Source organism: Pavona decussata, unplaced genomic scaffold, assembly GCF_977016875.1.
Source record: "Pavona decussata unplaced genomic scaffold, jaPavDecu1.1 SCAFFOLD_163, whole genome shotgun sequence".
Classification (NCBI taxonomy): Eukaryota; Metazoa; Cnidaria; class Anthozoa; order Scleractinia; family Agariciidae; genus Pavona; species Pavona decussata.
Window position 1 is genome coordinate 274915 of NW_028145574.1, and position 15997 is coordinate 290911.

At 38.7% G+C, this 15997-nt stretch overlaps 1 protein-coding gene across 1 annotated transcript; it reads left to right on the plus strand.

The window, feature by feature from the left end:
- The first annotated feature begins 4040 nt into the window (after nt 1-4040).
- LOC146464473 (peroxisomal sarcosine oxidase-like) lies at nt 4041-15203 on the plus strand. The gene is made up of 9 exons (XM_085129711.1): nt 4041-4175; nt 6971-7119; nt 8372-8585; nt 9041-9170; nt 9740-9792; nt 11937-12089; nt 12652-12813; nt 13562-13637; nt 14386-15203. The coding sequence occupies exons 1-9, from the start codon at nt 4056-4058 to the stop codon at nt 14520-14522; spliced, it is 1194 nt and encodes a 397-aa protein (XP_084985837.1). The 5' UTR covers nt 4041-4055; the 3' UTR covers nt 14523-15203.
- Nucleotides 15204-15997: the final 794 nt, after the last annotated feature.

Genomic DNA, 15997 nt, shown 5'->3' on the forward strand with positions numbered 1-15997 from the left:
AACTGAAACATATGAGGATCTGTCAAAATCATACGTAAAGGATTAATTTGCTTGTAAACAGGTGAATGTTTTTCTATAATTAAAATATTTTGCCTTCGCCTCCCAATAAGTATACGAAGTATACGATATGTTGGTATCTCCGTAAAATTCAGAATAAAACCACCCTACCCCTCTTCGCCGTAAAATGTCAGACTGTAAAATCCTTCCGATTACACTGTTAAGCGGGTTGGGTGTTTTAAGCTGTTAGTTTAGGACCCTGTTTAGGACGAAAATAACTTTAAATAGCTACCCTGTAAAGGACAACGCCCTCTTTTTTAAGACCCTATTTAGGACAAAGGACAAAATCTAGCTCTTGTTTTAAACAGGTGTTTATTGGCAATAGTAATTACATTTAAAGGCCCACTGTCACTTACCGGACGTGATGTTCCACACATTGAAATACGAATACCAATCAAAACAGATAAGATACTACATTACCTAGAAGTGATGCTTTTATTGTTAAACTAGACCGATTGTGAAGAGTAAAATTTGCTCCCATAGTATCAAATGTGCTTTGAACGCTAACAGATGACGTTCTCTTTAACATGAAAGAATTACGTTTATTCAGTTTTTCCTTTACTTTCATTTGCAAATTATTTTGAATTTTAAATTTTGTAGACCACACATCTTGATTGTAAAACGAAAGGTTTGTCCTTTGGCCGTGGGAAGCGGCACGTAAAGTATCGAGAGGTTTAAAACCAACTTGAACATTATTGCTCCGCAACACTCTAGAAATTTTTTTCGGAGACGCCTCTGACATGAGGTAGGACAAAAAAATTGCCGTTTGTCAATCAGGGACCGGTCGCCTGGGGGGGGGGGGGGGGGGATTTTGGGCTAAACACGATGAAATTTTGCCGATCCCCCTTTAAATGTTACTTTATTGAAGTGATCTTCCCTCTTAACTATATATAACTTACCGTGATCCCCCCCCATGTCTTTGTACCCATATTCCCCCTTCGACGTGTATATTTAGTGTTTTAAACGTCATATACAGGTAGTATTTCTAACTATGATGTACTTACAGCATAATAAAGCCGTTATCGCGTTTTTTTTTTTTTTTAAGTGTCTCTTGATCCGTGTCTTTTTCTAGTCTGGATCCAGACATCTGAATTCAGTTGACATACAAGCAATCTTGCTTAAAACTGCAAAGTGCTTGAAACTGCAATCAGTGCTTGAAACTGTCATTCGGCCGATCTGGACAGCTTCAAGTTTTAAGAAATGAATCGGCAGTATCAGATGTAGAGCCCTGGCAAAAATATCTTCTACCAAAAGCACACTCCAAGAAACTAAGGTTTTTTAACAGCATTGTCCAACAAATTTACGAGTCTGAGTTTCGTCACAAGCAATCTGGGTTCAGGAACTACCTGGTTGAACAACAGCAAACGCAATGGGCGCTAAATAACAAGATGGAGGAGCTGTCAAACAAAGCGAACAATTTACTCAAGAATGAGAGATAGGGAGTGTGCCAAAACATTAAAAAGTTCATTTCAGGCACAAACGGCTGCAACAGCAGTGACGTTGCAAAGTGCAAGTCTTGCTTGAGCACTGTAAATTACACTTTGAACAGTGCGTCTGATTTACGGTCATTGATCGATAGCAAACGTAAGGAGCTGTTTTCAGAGGACCACACTCTAAAGGCATTTGCAGGCGATGAGTTGGCCTATTTAGAAGAAGCACATAGGCGAATCACTACACTGCACGAGGAACTTCAGTCTGCATCCAACAAGTTGACAACAGCGCATGTTAACCTGTCAAAGAAGATTCCTTTGTGCGCGAGAAAATCAACAATGTCAAGAAGAAAGAAGGAAAATAAGAGGAAGGTCCGAAAAACCAAGGACAAGCGACTCAAGCAGAGGGCACGTCATCTCTTAGGAAACTTGACCTCAATCGAGGTCGCGTGGCAAATTTTCGGTTCAATCGAGGAGAATGATAGAGTTACTCCTGTAGATAGCATCAATGTTGACTTTGCTAAGAAACTAACAAGGCGTTTGCATCTAGACCCTTTGCTATGGCCACTAGAAAAGGGTATTTTTAGCACGACCCTAGCAAAAGATCTAGAGCAAGTAGCGGCCATTTTAAGGGCACAAAGTCCAGGGTCAACCTGCCGAATGGGACTAAATGTTGCTGTTGAATCGGATGACGAGGCTCAAGAGGCAAATGAAGTTGTTAAATGCGATGATGAGGCTCTCAAGATGAGGCAGATGAAGCAGTTGAATCGAATTCAGTTAGTATATAGCTGACACAGGACGCCCATTCCTGGAGAGGCGATAAATGGGTTATGTTTAGACAAACACGCTTCTTACAATGTTTCAGTTATCAGAAGTTTATATAGTTCACAATTTAGAATTCACCTGTCATGTTTAAAGATGAATATTAGCTAAGTCATGAGCACGTTTATATAAAAGGAAAAATATAAAAGCGTTAAAACAAAGCTTTCTCGATATAAATTGAAATGCACACATTCGCCAGTGTGACAGACTTCCGTTTTTAAATAAAGTTGTGTTAGAACAAATTGAGATTGCAAATGCTATCATCTCCCAGCAGAATGGGCACATTTATGTTGTATGCTTTCAAACTGGCATTGTTCAAGCAGGTTTGAGTGGTCCCCTCTCTGAATCCTCCCAAAATTTTCAGTGATCCCCCTTTTGGGCTCTCAGTTACGACTGATCCCCCCTCTGTTCTCCTAAAAATCAAGTGATCCCCCCAAAATCCTCCGACCCCCCCCCCCCCCCGGCGATAAAAAATGACCGGTCCCTTACTATATTGGAAGTGTCGTTGTCATTTGACACGCGACGAGGGGCGTTGCGATAGGATGTCGCAACACTTGATAAATCCGAAAGGATAGTTATTATCCCTCAAGACGTTAATGACCTGCTTCCTCTCTCGACATTGTCCTGCACTTGTTCTTGGCTCTGTCGAGGAGAGTATTAACTACTGACCTCTTATGCTGCGCGGGGTTACTATGAGAATTGAAATCGAGGTATTTGTCTGTGGGTGTAGGTTTTCTATACACGCTAACTTATATGCGGTCATCAACCATTGTGGTTACCGGTGTCCAATAAAAGGAAATGCAGTTGTTTTCTTCAATCTCTTAAGTGAACTGTATGTGTGGGTTAATTGTATTCAAGTGATCGTGGTACTCTTGCACATACTCCTTTTGGAGACAGGCATGACTATCGTCCACGTATCTGTTTCCCCACCATGGAGGATGAGATCTGAAGCAGTGGAAATAGCTCTTTCCTCTCCATCACTCCAACTCTATCACTAAGTTTGCCACCGTGGTACTCACAGGTGATCCCATGGCACAACCAAACATTCGTTGACAACTGCTCTTGTTCATACGAGAAACTCCAACAACCGCGTTCATAACATTTATAGTTATAGATATGTTAGTGTGTTGGGTGGGAGTAACATCTTGTTGTAATAGCTCAGGAGTAACCATGGACTTCCAGTAACGAGACCATGGAAAATCAAGCTCTTCCAGTCGCTTATTCTTTAAAGTTTATATGCGTCTCAGGTAATGGGCTCCTGGCGTCTGCAAACCTACCAACCAGGCCCCGGTTGACCCAAAGCTGATTAGCGCTAATCCCCGATTAAAAGTTAACCGAGATTTTAAAGGGCCCTAGTCAGCCACACCTTTGTTTTTGTTTATATGCGAGAGTTTGGCTATTATATTTAATTCGCAGCGTGTCGAAATGAAATAAATCACTGTGAAACTAAAACTACCAAAGATAATGAAACATACTTTCAGGAACACAACTTACAGTTTAGCAATAAGATTTCAATTCACCATGCAATATCAATAATTTCGATGGCATCGAAAATGGTGGAGGCAGACTAGGGTCCTTTAAGCTTCTTTTAAACTTGCGGTAAAGAAAAGTCTAAATCAAAGCTGAATGGGAAAAATCTTTTGGAAAATTGCTTATAATTTTATACTGACTGGACTGCTGTTGACCAGTAAAACCTGTTCGTCGAGATCGTTCCTAGTACTCCTCGGCTGTGTGAAGAAAATCAACATGGCGGCAAGTACAGGTTGCGGGGTATTCGATGTGTGCGTTGTAGGAGCTGGTATAGAGGGAAGTTCTGCAGCAAGATACCTTGCTTCCAGAGGTACAAATACACTTCTACTGGAGCAGGTATATAAATCTCAATTATGACGTTATATAGAGATCTTAGTTTGATATTGTTGGTATAAAACTTAATCGATGTTTGGAAGCACGGTGCATTTCGCTAATGTTTTCCCCTAGAGAATATACATTTTTTGAACAGTAAATAAAAGATTCTATGACCATTTTTCACACAGCACAAGGCCGCCTTTTTTCTCTTGACAACAATTACTCCTTTGAGAACCATTTTGAGGAGAAGTTGGTTCCTGAGCATGCACCAGTCCAGTTTTGCCCGAAAAAAAAAAATTTCTTTGGCACCGTGTGACTCTTTAAGTTCACCTTGAAGGTTATTGCGACCTGAATCACAAATTTATTCGTTGGATATTTCTAAAGACAAATACTTGAAATAGTGCTTGATTCACGTTTTTGTCATGTGACTCACGGCGTGATGGTGTTTGGAAAAAGTTTGGTTTTGTTGTGTTGTTGGTATCAAATGCTACCTGAGTTTCTTTGTTGACAGTTTGTGACATGTAATAATAATAATAGCAACAACAACAATAGTATTTGATGAGGGAATCCAGCTCACCAAGGTGGTTTTCAGTGGAGCCCTCCTAATTAATTTATAACCTAATAGGCCATTTTACAGTTGTGTGCTTAGTGATCTGGCCTTGGATTGGAAGCGAGGCTGCGGGTGACCTTGTTTTGATAAAAACCTCACTGCTTTTTATATGTAAATGCGAACTAGTTAGCATAACAACAGTATGATCTACATATGAAAAGCAGTGAGGTCTGTATCAAAACAAGGTCACTTTCAGCCTCGCTTCCAATCCAAGGCCAGGACACTAAGCAAACAACTGTAAAATGGCCTATTGAATACAAAATAAATGAAGATGAATAAAAAGGTAAAACTTGTTCCTGATATTAAAAAGAGTCAAATTCTGATCATTGAGTAGAAATATCAAAATTACATATTTAAGTGGCTATTATGAAGTAAAGAATAACTTATGCTTATTTGAAAGGCCTTTCAAAGGGAACAAGAATGGCATTTTTTTTTTTTAATATCTTCTTTGTTTAAAACTGAAGACGTCTCAAATCGTTTCTAATCAGTACAAAGATCAATCACAAAATCAAGAATATCTCGGGAAATACGGTATTTTGAGTGACGCTGCTAGGTGCCAGTAATGTATGCCAGGACAGAAATAAAATGACACCCATTTTGAAGTTGCTATGGTTTTACTCTCAGCCCCAGTCCCTTTCTGCAATGAACTAAATATCTCCATTTTTGACCAGATAAGAAGAGGCAGAAATAAACAAAGTGCCCATATTGCCCTACATCTTCTCAGCAGTTCATTGGGAGTAAACTATGTGTGATTAACATAAAAACTGAAAAGGTCAATCAAGCACAAAATAGGCCCGAAAGCAAAATTGTTGCCATGGCAACAGCACAGTAGGCATCATTTTGTGTCTTACCTGAGGTACATTACTGGTGCCAAGTTTGAGCAGCATCACCCCAATATTTCCCGAGATATTCTTTACTTTATGAATTATTTTACTACTGAAATGATTTGTGACGTCATCAATTTTTGAACAAAAACTTGAACATCTCTGAAACGAGAGAAAAAATTCAAAAAAAGAAAGCACTATTCTTGTTCCCTTTGAAAGGCCTTTCAAATAAGCATAAGTTATTTTTTACTTTATAGAAATTATTAGTTGAAGTCTTTTAAAAACATTTTCACACTGGCCTCTTTTAAGGCAATAATATTGGAAGGCTGTTCCAGTGTGTTTTATCTTTATCCTTGTAATATGACAAAGAATGTTTCCAGGACCTTAACCAGTTGCATTTTGAAATACTAGCTACTTCCACAACTTACTTTTTTCTGGACTTTTGAAATACCAAGCACTTACATGACTTACCTATAATGTACAATTAGGTTTTTTTCTGGTAGACGTTTGAGGAATTAATATATTTTGCAACCTGCAAATGGCTTCTATAAAATTTCCACTGCCGCACAACCATGAGATGTCATCTGTGACATGGTTATGCCTCTGTGTACTGTGTTTAGCTGACGAATGCCAGAGAAACTTCCAGTGAAAATCTACTCCCCCCCACCAACCCCATCCTTTCATTTCATGTATCATTGGGGAGGAAGGAAAGTGGTTTGGGCATCATGTTGTCAGACCAGCCAACCCACAGAAACAAAAAGTGTAAAGAAAAACAGGGACAAAACAACAGCAATGAAATGAAGCAAGACAAAACAAAGCAGGACAAAACAAATTATGTAACTGTATTTGCACATCAGGTGGCAAAACCAATACCAACAATCAAATCGCGTTCAAGCCTGAATTTTTACCAGGCTTTCTTTTAGCAACTGCTAAGTTGGGTACTAACTGCAAGGATCTTTCTTCTATTTGATCTTTCATCCACAGTTCAAAATATATGTTTCATATATTTACACTCATTTATTCATCCTTCACGGGCATATTATGAACTCACAATATGACCAGCTCCCAGTTGGCTAATAGCTCAGTTGGTAGAGCACTGCACTGGCATCGCAGAAGTCATGGGTTTGAATCCCATTCAAGCCTGAATTTTTTCAGGCTTTCTTTTCGCAACTGCTTAAGTTACGTACTAACTGCGAGGATCTTCTATTTGAAATTACTAACACATCAGAAACTCAAATGGATTATAATGTGTACGTGGTTCTAGATAATAATAATCTATACAGGGTCAGGGTGGCCTTGAAATCCAGAACTTTTATGGATACTTCCAGAACAACACAATATGTTCACACCTAAACTTCATCTGATTGCCCTCTGTTACACAGTTTCCTCTTGGCCATTGCCGTGGTAGCTCACATGGTCACAGCAGGCTGATACGTTATGGTTATCCAGACGCAGCTAATACAGCGTTAATGCCAGAGGCCTTTCAGATGTGGGATGAGGTGGAAAAGAAAGCAGGAAGAACCCTTATCAGGTAAACTGTACTTACAGTCTTTGATTTCTATATGTTTATCTTGAATACTTGCCAATGTCTTCAATTGCCATGATCTCATGTCGCAAAGGTAGTTATGTAATTATCAATGTCTCTTTTGCTGTAGGCCTGAAGGCTTGAAATTAGCCCTTCAAATCACTTTAACGGTAATGATGAATGCAAGAGTCACTTCAGTTTGCTTCGTTACGAATGATGTCTATTGGAATGAAGTCAGTCAATTGTATTTGCGATTTTCTTGAACATAAATAGAAAAGGATATTGTTTTTTGTTGTTGTTGTTTTCTTTAATTGATACTCAGAACAGAGAAATATTTTTCAAGGGATGCTAAAAGCAAATATTTTGAAGGGTTTGCTGAAAAGGTGACTGATTATTTTAGAGGACCAGTAAATAGAATTCTTAATTTTCTGTTGTATTTCTAGACCTTATAATGGTGTAAAAGCCCTGGGAAGAGGACTCTGAGAGGATTGGGGGCATTTCACGTGTCTAAATATTTTTTTTCATTATAACACTTTACCTGGGAGCCAAAAAAAAAAAAAAAAAAGGGTCAAAGAGGTCAAGCTCCCTGATTTTGGGTATTTGCTGGAGTGATCAGGGTTGTAGCTAAGAAATTTGTCTGCCGGTTAGCTGAGAAATTGAGCCGGCTAAAGAACGCGCGAAGTGCCTTCTGCCGTCGGCGTAGCCGACGGAGGGGTAGGTATGGGAGGGGGTCGCCCCCTCCCATTAGGGGGGGTCTGGGGGGCCTCCTCAGGAAATTTTGAAAATTCTAATTCAATTTGGTGCTCTCTGTAATGTAGGGGCTCTTTTATGCAAAAAGAAACAACCATTAAAGAGAAGGTCAGCTGTGGTGCCGCAGTTTGAAACGTGTGGTACAGAGATTCACCCTGAATTTATTCAAAATTTTCTCCCTCACTTTGACGTTTCCACATTTCCTTCGTGTGGTTTTCGTTGTTTGGCGTTCCTTGAACCGAGTGCTTGCCACCCAAAATTCAGCCGGCGATGACCTCTTTCCCAGCCGGCGAATTTCGCCGGCAGCCGGCGCTTAGCGACAACCCTGAGTGATACAATACAATAAATGTAATTTTTTGTCAAATGCCCTAGGATGGCAATAAAAAGATAACTCACATGTCTCACATCTGCCTGGTGTCCCAGCTCCCATCAGCTTAAAAAATAATTTATTGATACATGTAAAACTATGTGCAGTTAAAATTAATAGAGATAAATGGTTTGGTTTCAGGAAAGTTGGATTGTTAACAATAGATCAACCACCATATACAGAGATGTCAGATGTAATCACCAATGTGCGGAATGTTGGTCAAGAGTGTGTGCACCTCACAGCAGATGAATTGAAGAAACAATTTCCAGGATTAAATTTGTCTCCAGAAGAGTGTGGGGCTCTTGAACCTGCGAGTGGATTTATATTAGCAGATGTTGCTCTTACAAGCTTACAAGTATGAATGTTGGTGAACTGTATGTACTGTACCCCTTTCTCATACCCTGAGATGCCAAAGCCAGAAGAATAACCTCTTCATTATTGGCAACAAGCATAATGTTTACTTACTTTACATGATAATAATTTCTGCCACAAAAATTTGCTCATTTTTTTTTTCTCTCCATCCTAATAGATGGATTTGCTTGTTACCCTTTTGGTTCACAGTCTATTTTGCTTATTTTTGTCTATTTTTAAGGCACCCCTTATTTGGGCGGGGCCTCACTAAAAAGCCTTCTATATAGTGTGCCCTAACTCTCTTCTCCCCCCCCCCCCCCCTTAAGGTGTTGGCCACCCACTGTAATCCCACTTTTAATTAATATTTATTCTCAGTATTTAACCTGACATACTTTTTTTCGTATTTTATGTTGAATTAAAAAGGATGAATGCATGGTATTTGAATGTATCTTTCTATAGGAGCAATTTGTGGAGTTTGGTGGAATCTTACATGATTGTGAGAAGGTTTTGGATATTCAGCCAGGTTCTATTATCAACATAAAAACAACCAAGAATAGTTACAAGGCCAAAAGTGTTATCATAACCGTAGGTAAGCTCTTACTTGTCTTTTCCAAATAATTAAAGGTCTGCACAATGAAATAAATGTGATGGAATATATATTTTTTAAAGCCTGGTGAATAAATGAGAATGATGTATTATTCAGTGAATGACACAGGCATACACGGAAAAAGGAAATCCAAGTGCTCCTATCAGGAGTTGAACTTTTTAAGTTAAATTAAAGGTGTGGTTGTATATTTTTTTCCTGTCTTCTACAGATTTAGCTCATTTCACTTGAGAAACATAGCCCCAAACATGTTTTTTTCCCTCAGTGGAGTTTGAGAATATAGCTTTGATGAAACTTACATCCACTAAGCAGTTTTTTATTTCCCAATGTCGTGTGCTCGTCTTCTGCCCTTCTTTTTTTCTGTTCACAGAGGAAAGAAAAATTAGAAATATCAAAGGCTATACTGAAGATGTACTGTTAGCATTAAAGAATAAAACATAGAACAGGGGATCATAAATTCAGTGTGATAATTTGATCCACATTTTACAAACAATCTTGGATGTAAATTTTCTAAATTTTCATTTCTTACAGTCTTGTTGGTTTCTCTGCTACAGGTCCTTGGGTAAACACAGTTCTTCAACCTCTTGGTGTTCAAATACCACTTAAGGTAAGTTTATGGCTTCATTTCTGCATTATGTATTGTTGGTGAATAGATACAATTGAAGGAGTGTAAGGAGTGTGTATAATATGTGAGCCAGCAAGGCATGCGAGGCAGACATGTGAGGCATGAACAAAACATGCGAGGCATGTGAGGCAGACGTGCGAGGCATGAACAAAACATGGGAGGCATGCGAGGCATGAACAACCCCCAACATAAATGCTAACCGCTAAGCTAACCGGGGAGCTATTTAAGCTAACCGGAGTGCTATTTAGGCTAACCGGAGTGTTTTTTAGGCTAACCTGAGTGCCTCGCACGTCTGCCTCGCATGCCTCACTGGCTCGCAGATTGTCAAGACCCGACTGAAAGCATAACTATCTTATATCAAATTTTAGGCCCTAATATTGTTTTTACTCAAAAGTGCCTGAACTTTTGCCTTCAATTCAGTCAGAGAACATTGCGCTATTTCCCCTGCTGCTTTATGTCTAGTTTTTGAAAACAATGGGGCCAAACTTTTGAGTCTACAAAATACGTAGTGGAAAAACACACTTGGAGTGATGTTCATTGATTAAATTGAAGGTCATGTATTAAAATTGAGGCACTTTTGAGCAAAATGAAAAATTTACCTACAATTCAACATAAGACAGGAATGCTCTCAGCCCTAATTCAATTGCATAAATAGACTTTTCAAAATTTTATCAGACTAAATCAATAATGTTAAGACAATAAGATGAAGGTATGAGAATGAGTATAGGATGTGAATATAGCAAATATTATTTAGTTTAACTATGGATGAAAGGTATGTGATAATTTATTTCATGTATATTTTGTTCTTTTACTATTAGCATATATTTCTCCTCTAAAGGTTTATTGCAAACTCAGAAAATGTAGAGCTCCCAGCTGGCCTGATAGCCCAGTTAGGGGTACAGAATGGTCCTTGCAAAATGATGGGGTGTTTGAGCAAGTCTTGAAATCTCGGCGTCTCAAACTAAAGTCTTGGTATCTCAAGTTTAAAAAATTAATATAAAGCAGGTCTTGGAATCTTGTATTTTGGAATTTGAGTCTCGGAGTCTCGCAAGCCAAGCGAAAGTTTAGTCTGAATCACCTGGTTCTGATTTAATCAAGAAACAATTTCTAGTACGAGGGACAGAGTGCTGTAAAAGTCTTGTTCTCGGATCTCAAGATCGCCGTTTCTTGCACTCAGATTTTTGAATCACGTCATCTCATGCTCAGATTTGAAAAAAAGAGTGAAGTCTCAGTGTCGGATTTTAAATGAAGGTCTGGGCAGCCCAGTGAGTCTTGGATTTTACCATTCTATACCCGTTCAGTTTGCCATAGAGCATTGCACTGGTATTGCAGAGGTCACGCATTCAAATCCTGTTCAAGCCTGAATTTTTTCAGGCTTTCTTTTCACAGCTGCTCAAGTTGTGTGCATAACTGTAATGGTCTGGCTTCTACATATTTAAATCTTTCATCTGCACTTCAAATAAATGATCTTTTGACATTCATTCTCATATGGACCATGTGTTATTGAGTATAATTTATGAATAACTGAAGGTCCAGGGCGACTGACTGATGTTTTGCATGTAGCCTTCTGAAATCCTTCCAAAAATGTTGCACGTGGAATTTTTTTTTATCACTGCATGTTTGTGCTTTTTTTCAAGTAAAAGGCTTTTTCCACTTAACCATAAAATGAAGCGCAAAGCAGGAGAAAAAGGGCAGTGATGTTTTTTGAAGAAGAAGTGAAGGCCGTATGTAAAATCCAGCAAGTCTGAACCACAAAAAGGGAAAAAATGACCTAAAAATTAATGCACTATGTCACTAAATGGTCACTAATGCACACTAATGCCCTGATCAGTCCTTCAATTATGGTATGAGGTATCTCTTGTGATTCTCAGTCAACTTACAAGAGAACCTGTTTGTAAGATTCCTACTACAGAGACAGTTCACAGGCTATCAGTATCTACTCATACAGGAGTGTTAAAAGTAATGATGATGATAATTCAACAAGGAAACCCAACCTGCCAAGGCGGTATTCAGTGGAGCCCTCCTTGTGTAAAGTTAACTAAACAAATGAAGGTTGACTTTTCTTGGTAGGACTTGTTAGTCACAACTATCTGGTTATCAGGGTAATGATTTATTGTTGTTTACAGCTACAAAGATTGAGTGCTTGTTACTGGCCAGTCCTTGAACCTCAACTGTACTCTCCAGATAGATTTCCTGGATTTATATTTGCCACACCCCTTGGACACAAAAACATGCATGTATATGGATTTCCTATGAGTGAATATCCTGGGCTTATTAAGGTAACTGCACCCTGTCACTTTTGTTTTGTTTTACTGCTATAATATATATTTTTTATTCATACATACATATCTTGACAATATTGTAACAATTGAATGGCTGGCTGCAAAAAAGGTGTTAATAAGTGATGATTTGCTGTTAAAAATATGCAGATTTCAGAAACAGGTGTCATTGCACAGGCATAGGGTACTAACTCTGTCTTTTGAGTTGTGTGTTAGTGATAATTTCTAAACAGAGAGCCTGAGAGTGAGCTAAATTCACTTAACAATATTAACTTTATTTTAACTATCATTCAGAGTGTGACAACAGGTACTCTGCATTTTCACGATGGTGTCATTTTATCATATATTTGTCTTATAAATTACTAGAATAGATTTTTTGTCTTTTCTGATATAAATTTTGTAATCCCAGTGAGATGTAAATCACAATTTGCACAAGGAAATAAAGCCAGACAGATTCTCGTAGTTGTTGTATGACGTCATCATAAAAATGGCCTATACTGTAATGAGTCATCCAATATATATGAATCTAATCCTTGTTATGCAATAATATTTACTTGTGCAGATTTGCCCTCATAAGGGTGTAGAAATAACTAGCCCTGATGACAGGGATGCTCCTACCAAAGAAAAGGATGAATTTTACATTAACAGAGTGGCTGATCTCATCAAAGTTTGCTTCCCTGGTGTCAAAGCAAAACCAAGCATTGTAGAGACCTGTATCTATTCTGTAAGTTATCATTAAATTTTATAACAGTACCATACCAGATTTTGTGCTTTATTAAAACTGTTAAAAAAAACGTGGCAGCTAGATTTATTTGTCATGTGTACTTCACTGTGTTAAAATTAAGGTGCCTTTATTTTCCATTAGTACAGGGCATGAATTATTTCCAAACCCATAATTAAGTTTGACAAGCACCAAGATCACCTCACAGTGGGTACCAATAACATGCAACCTATGGCCTTGAAAAGAGTGGGATAAAGTTGCATTTGGTGGACATAAATCAAAGAAAAGCCAAAAAGGAAAACCCAAAAGTGAAGAAAATAATTGTATAAAAATGCATTATGTCATCACTTTGGTAACCCAATGTCAATCAAACCTACTTTTTATTTTTTGCAAATTTCATCCTTTCTCAGCAAAGTGCTTCTCCTAACTTAACACTGACAGTGAAATGTGAGCCATTTATTTTGGGATGGTGTGCCCATGAAATATCCAGGCAAGCCACTTAATTTAAAGTCTTGTATTCAGATGCTGCATGCTCAGTGACAAATGTTGAAATGGCCAACTTCTTCCCCCCCCTCCCCTTCAAGGTTGATATTCAGTAAGCTGGACTGAATAAAAAGCTGTCAATGCAAGATTGCGGCAGGGGGAAGGGGGAGTATGTGCTAAACCGTTGAAACTGTGATTTATTTGTTGTGTTAGTATAGCGAGCATATGTTCCATCAGTCTTGCAAATGAAATGTTGTTCTGTTCACAGGTGACTCCTGATTTCATGTTTGTGTTGGATAGACACCCTGAATACAACAATATTGTAATTGGTGCTGGGTTTTCAGGTAAGTAATGGAACTTACTTGTTTGTGAACATCTTCTCGCAAAATTAATGATGTAGATTTTTTAACTTTGATTGGCTGATTTGATAACCATCAATCAATTTTAAAAAAATGGTGAGCTGCATATCACACCTGAGAACACTGGGCCCCTGCGGGGGGGGGGGGGGGGGTACTCCCATGTAAAGGTGATGGGGATGATTGTCTGATATTTTGAAAAGAATCTGTAAAAGGTACCAGGATTCTATTTTGTGGGTGTGGTCTGAACATTTTTTAACCCCTAAGAGGTACCAAATTAGTTGACTGACTTGTACTTCCTTTCATATTTTTTGGCTCAATTAACTGTAAAAGGTACCACCATGCATCTGTTTGTATGTTATTTGAGATTTTAACACACCGAGGGGACCAAACCACAAATCTTAACCCCTAAAAGGTACGACGATCACCCCATCACATTTATATGGGAGTCCCCCCCTCCCCCTTTTCTAAACCATGGCTGATCCCAGCAGTATGCGGGACACATGCCACAAATCATGAACCTAGCATATGAGCTAGCTTGCCAGAATCCTCCTGTGTATCAGTGGTTAAAGCATCTGACTGGCGTACAAAACATCATGTGTTTGATTTTCACTGTGTACTCGGATAATTTCCTTTGTGTCATGCTTATGATATGTTGAATACTTCATCTTTATTATTTCACGATTGAACTTAGATTTACCATAATAATTGCATTTTCCATTGCATTTATTCTCAGGCCATGGTTTTAAAATGGCGCCTCTTGTTGGAAAAATCCTGTCCCAGATGGCCCTTGGTGAGAAGGTAACGTATGATCTGCTACGTTTCTCGCTGTCAAGGTTTACACGCTTCAAGGGAACGAAATCTTCACTGTAGAACTTTACTTCAAGGGACAAACACACTGGGCAATCAGTATCAAAATGAAATGGAAAATGTCGTACCCAAGGTGCACGCATCTGATCAAGTCTGTAGGTGCTGCATGGAAGTGTCTTCTGTCAGGACATTCTAATTGTATTTAACAGTTATGCATGCATTGATCGCCCAAATGAGAGTGGAATGTGGAATGTTGAATGTAACGAGTAAGCCTTTCAAATTGCTGGGACAGGCAAAGCCGTGTGTTCCGTGCTAAAATAGTTTGCGAGAAATGAAATGATAGTATGTCTCTGAAATGAGTGAAGGGCCGGGCTACCTTGATGAAGGGCTTTTAACAGTTACAAGGGAACAGGCTTTCACAAAATCAAACACTTTCTTATCAACGCACGATCCTTTTCAAGGGCCCTGGGCACTAGCTATTTTTTGTATATAGAATAAACTAATGTTTTATCATGACTCATTTTTCTAATTCAGTAATGTACCGATAATTAGAGGCCAATACAGTCGAACCCCGCTTTACGGTGAACTTTATAGTAACTTTCTCGTATGTTAAAGTAGACATATCCTTGTATTTTATTGTACGTATTGTATCATTAGTTGTCAGTTATAGTTTTCTCTTTTTCTCCTTGTAACTACTTGAAGGACTTAACCGTGTCTAAATAAAGTTATCTTCTCGTTCCTGTCCGTGACAGCGGTTCTTGATTTTGCATGATTATGTGAAACAGTCTTTCTAATTACCGTGTCAAACAAGTTTGGAATGTTGAATTAATTTGGGAGTGAGTTCATGAAACGGAACACAGGACGCTGTATTGTACACAGTTATTGATCCATTTAAAACTGTGGTACCGCGAGAAACCATATGTAACCTGCTAGCAGAGCGTTTCTTCCTGGCAAGTTTTTTTTAGCATGAACGAAGTCTTCTGTTGCCTTGTATATCGCGTAGTTGTTTGTTTAGTGTCCCTGGGAACGCTAACCAAACCAACTACGGTAAGTACCAGAGACGCGAACGACTTCGTACATGCTAAAAAAAACTTGCCGGAAAGAAACTTTGCCAGCAGGGTAAAGGACGTGTCATTTGTTTCAAGTGGAGTTCTCAGGGCTCATCAGGGAGAACACTTGAGTCGTGTTAATATCTGCAAAATAATTGAAGGGCGCGGTAAAAAACGGCTATAAGTGACGATTTTGCCTTGGAATCCAAATTTCTCCAAGAGTGCTTTCCATTGGCCAGAACTGGTCAGCCAGTCTGTAAATCGAATGTGTAATTTTGGAAGAATTGTGCTCCGAAAATGGTGCACGCTGTTTTGAAGAAATTTGAAGGACTAGGATAAAACTTATCCTTCAAATTGGTACATTCTGTTTACGAACTCTACTGTCTGGCTGGCCAGTTCTGACAAATGGAAAACGCCCTAAATTTGCTCTAATTTGGCATACAGACTGGTAATTGTGTCAGAAACGGAATTCCATATTGACTTTGTGAT

What these genes read in the sequence shown, in the direction of transcription:
- LOC146464473 (XM_085129711.1), top strand. Translation starts at nt 4,056, where the DNA reads ATGGCGGCAAGTACAGGTTGCGGGGTATTCGATGTGTGCGTTGTAGGA. An exon ending in ATACACTTCTACTGGAGCAG is followed by an intron (nt 4,176 to 6,970) that starts GTATATAAATCT and finishes TCTGTTACACAG; the next exon opens with TTTCCTCTTGGCCATTGCCG. An exon ending in TAGAGACCTGTATCTATTCT is followed by an intron (nt 12,814 to 13,561) that starts GTAAGTTATCAT and finishes TTCTGTTCACAG; the next exon opens with GTGACTCCTGATTTCATGTT.